We start from the raw sequence: 3,543 nt of genomic DNA on the forward strand, positions 1-3,543 counted from the left end.
GTTTCATGATTTTGCTGAATGGCCGCTATGAAAGTTGGTAGTAACACATTGGTTAACCTGTAGAATTTCTATGAATGGAGTATCTTTACTCTTAACGGGTCAATGGGTAAAATAAAAGAAGTTAATAAAACTGGAAATGTTGTAATTTATGCTTTTATCATGTTCTTATTCTTTCTTTTATATTTTATATCTATTCTTTTATTAAATTAAAGCCACAATCAAAGAATAAAAGTATCATAAGAATAACAATGAACACACAAATGCCATGTATTTTTTCATTGCACACACAAAAGATATACAAGAAAAAGTATCGACAATACTTATTATACAAGATATTATTAACTTTGATTTTGATAGTGGGAATTAAGTAGATAGGTTGTCTGTCTGCCTTCAAAGCACATGGAAGATGAAACATACACACACACCTTCATGAGTTGTTCAAGTTTCCCAAACAATCGTGATGAACTGCAAACTCACACTCGGAACACCTAAGTATCATCTCGAACCGCAATCTCCCAGCACACACGCTACATCCACCATCACTCTCAATCCCTTGGGCAAATGTTAGAGGATGTGGGTGACCATCAGTCTTCTTATGAATGCTCCCGAACTTCATATTTAAAAACAAACAGACACCTCTTCCTCCATCTTCGGAATAGGTTTCTGTTTCACACTGAAGTATTAAAGGAGCACAGTCAGAATGCACTGATTGGCTACACACATCACAATGATAGAAACATTTATGAGGATTCAATTCTTCCTCACAAATTTCACAAAAGTATTCACCCTTGTGGTTTTCAATTGGGAGGTAACTGATGTGCATTGGATGTTTGTCATTAGGGTGCCTAATTGTCTTTGGCAAGAACAAAGCACACCGCAGATGAATATACACATCACAATAGCTGCAACTGAAACTGAAGCTCTGATTGGAAAAGCTGCAACACATAAGACAATATCCACTGGGCTGATCCTCAACTATTGAAAGAAGATGATTTGGGTGAGATTCATGTGTAATTCTTTCCGGCATAAACCCACAGGTAACATCAACGTAAAATCGACATTCGACACAACCATAAGCAAAGCCATTGCAATCTAAGAGGCAAACTCCACAATGAAATATGTTAAACATATTGGGGATGTTTGGCATTAGAAGGAGGGGATGTTGTGGGTGACCTGGGTGGTTGTCTACTTTTGTTGGCAGCCGAGTACACCATTCATGAAGAGCAAAGTTGCAGTTCTCATCTTCTTTGGCCCGACACTTGTAGAACGGCATCTCCATGATTGGTCTCACACATCCGCTGCATAATAATTCTATCTTTTTCATTGGGTTGTGACACATGATCATATCATTGATCTTTGAGGAGGTTGACCCAATGCTTCCTGCGTCAACTAAAATTAACTCATGTTGATGATTCGTATGTCGTAGGCTTACCTCATGATTACCATAATCGGCAAGTCCAAGTTCTTTTGAAAATAAATGTTTGGGTATGCTGTAACTTTGATCAGGAAATGGTAAATGGAGAAGATTAGGATAGTCAGCATCTTTATAGTTTTTAATGGTTTGACCTCCATCTGAAAGATTGGAAATAAATATAATTAACCTGGTTATTATTTATCAAATAGATAGATAATAACAGAGGCATAAATAAGAATAAGAAGTTAGTAACTAATCAAATGGAATGTGTCTTAACTAAAAAGAAATAGTAGTAATTACCGATAGACAAGATGGACATGAATGCCTCTCTTCTTGATGTTGCACAATCTAGATGGACATAGTATATACATTTCTCACATTTGTATATCCAAAGATCCCCATCGTAGTCAAAATCACCTTCACATACTCTGCAACGAGGAAAATATTTAGCTGCTTGCTCTTCTATTGGGAAAGAATAAGAAAGGGTGAGTGGATGGGTGTGGCTGAAAACGGCATTTGTAGTATGTTGGATTAACAAACATTTTGGCAGGAAAGCACAATCGATGTGTATGGTGAAGTTAGGACATGTGGTACAGTGAAAGAAGACCCCTCTATGTTCCTTCCCACAAGCGTGACACTGACATAAAATGCGTTTGTAGCAGAGAGACACTAGTGGGTGTGGATGGCTAGGGTGGTAGATCCTCCTTTTATCTACTTCCACAACACAATTTACATCCTTCCTTAACCAATAACAAGATGTACACACATAGAATGCACCGGCCTCGTGATCACTTTTACAGCTATAGCATGTTCAATTGTAGCCAGCCTCACGGAGGATAAAAGGATGTGGGTGTGTTGCGTTTTTGAATGTTTTTGGGAGCTCTGCACAGAATTTATGAAGAGAGAAATCACATGAATCATGTATACATTTATAGTAGTACCTGTAATACTCGTTGATATCTTCTTCACACCGCTTACAAGTACACGAAAACTCAACCTGTGGAACCAGATCCTCTTCCTTCTCCTCTTCATCATCAGATTCGTCGTCTACATCTTCAACTTTCACCTGCAAGTCAATGAGCATCAGTGGATGCTCGTGCTCAATTACCTTCATCATAGTTTTTTTTTTATTATTATTAATCTTGTTAAGATTAAGATACAATGCTACACTCCTATGTCACTTATTTATAGCAAGGAAAAAGAAAAAGCACGTATATGATATTATTCTTGGAAATCCTCGAAATCGAGTGAATCTACTTTTGATATTTGTACATTTAAAATATTATAGTTAAATAGTAAGTGAGCAATCAAGCTTTAAGGTTCTTTAACTAAAGTTACTTGCAACTAGGGGAAAGAATATTGTTCTTTAACTAAAGCATAAATTACTCATACCTGGATGATACCATCCTTCTAATCTAATAGATCTAGTCGTAAAGTGAAACAGAATAATGTTTAGCCAAGTTTATTTTACGAAAAGATGGAAAAGAAAGAGATAAGAAAGAGATGAATCATGTTTAGCCAAGTTTAAATAGAACTCCCTCTTTGAGAAAAGATGTCATTTGCATTGGAAGATGGAAAAGAAAGAGATAGAATAATGTTTAGCCAAGTTTATTTTACGAATCAACTAGTGGAAATGCCTGTGCATTGTCGCGGGTATTTATGTTTTTTGGCGCACATTGCGTGGTGGGTTTGACCAATTTTTTTTAATACCAATTTGCTAAAACAACGAATATATCAATTCACAAAGTGCATTTGAGTATAAAGCAAAGAATCGACATAAAAAACAACAATATAAGAGATGATAGACGACATTATTGATACATAAATCCTATAGTTATAAATTTGATAACAATTGTTCAGTCGGAGGCTTGTTTTATATTTTGTAATATGAAGTTTCTGATTAGTTTATAGCACTTTCTACCTTCGAATTCCACCCAAAAAAAAAAAATAGCATTTTCACTAAAATAACCCATTTTGACACATTAGTCTTTCACACGTCTAACTACGTAATATGCTTTTTGATGTTTGTATAACTTTAGATCATGTAATTTTTTATCCATCAAATATTGATACTAAAAAATTCAGAATGACAAGGGAAAAGTATCACCTATACAGTTTAGTACTTAACA

At 35.5% G+C, this 3,543-nt stretch overlaps 1 protein-coding gene across 4 annotated transcripts; it reads right to left on the minus strand.

Annotated features, from left to right (window-relative positions):
* Nucleotides 1–244: 244 nt before the first annotated feature.
* Nucleotides 245–2,680, minus strand: LOC110926574. Of its 4 annotated transcripts, none has more exons than XM_035985273.1 (4): nucleotides 2,356–2,674; nucleotides 1,715–1,842; nucleotides 1,433–1,572; nucleotides 250–1,298 (listed from the first exon to the last, which is right to left on the minus strand). In XM_035985273.1, the coding sequence occupies exons 1-4, from the start codon at nucleotides 2,529–2,531 to the stop codon at nucleotides 1,239–1,241; spliced, it is 504 nt and encodes a 167-aa protein (XP_035841166.1). In that variant the 5' UTR covers nucleotides 2,532–2,674; the 3' UTR covers nucleotides 250–1,238. The 4 variants fall into 4 exon arrangements, with proteins under 4 accessions (XP_022026029.1, XP_035841166.1, XP_035841165.1 ...); XM_035985271.1 differs by having other exon boundaries at nucleotides 557–673; nucleotides 787–1,572; XM_022170337.2 differs by having other exon boundaries at nucleotides 245–1,572; nucleotides 2,356–2,680.
* Between the last annotated feature and the right edge of the window lie 863 nt (nucleotides 2,681–3,543).

This window comes from Helianthus annuus, chromosome 2, assembly GCF_002127325.2.
Source record: "Helianthus annuus cultivar XRQ/B chromosome 2, HanXRQr2.0-SUNRISE, whole genome shotgun sequence".
NCBI classification, from domain to species: Eukaryota; Viridiplantae; Streptophyta; class Magnoliopsida; order Asterales; family Asteraceae; genus Helianthus; species Helianthus annuus.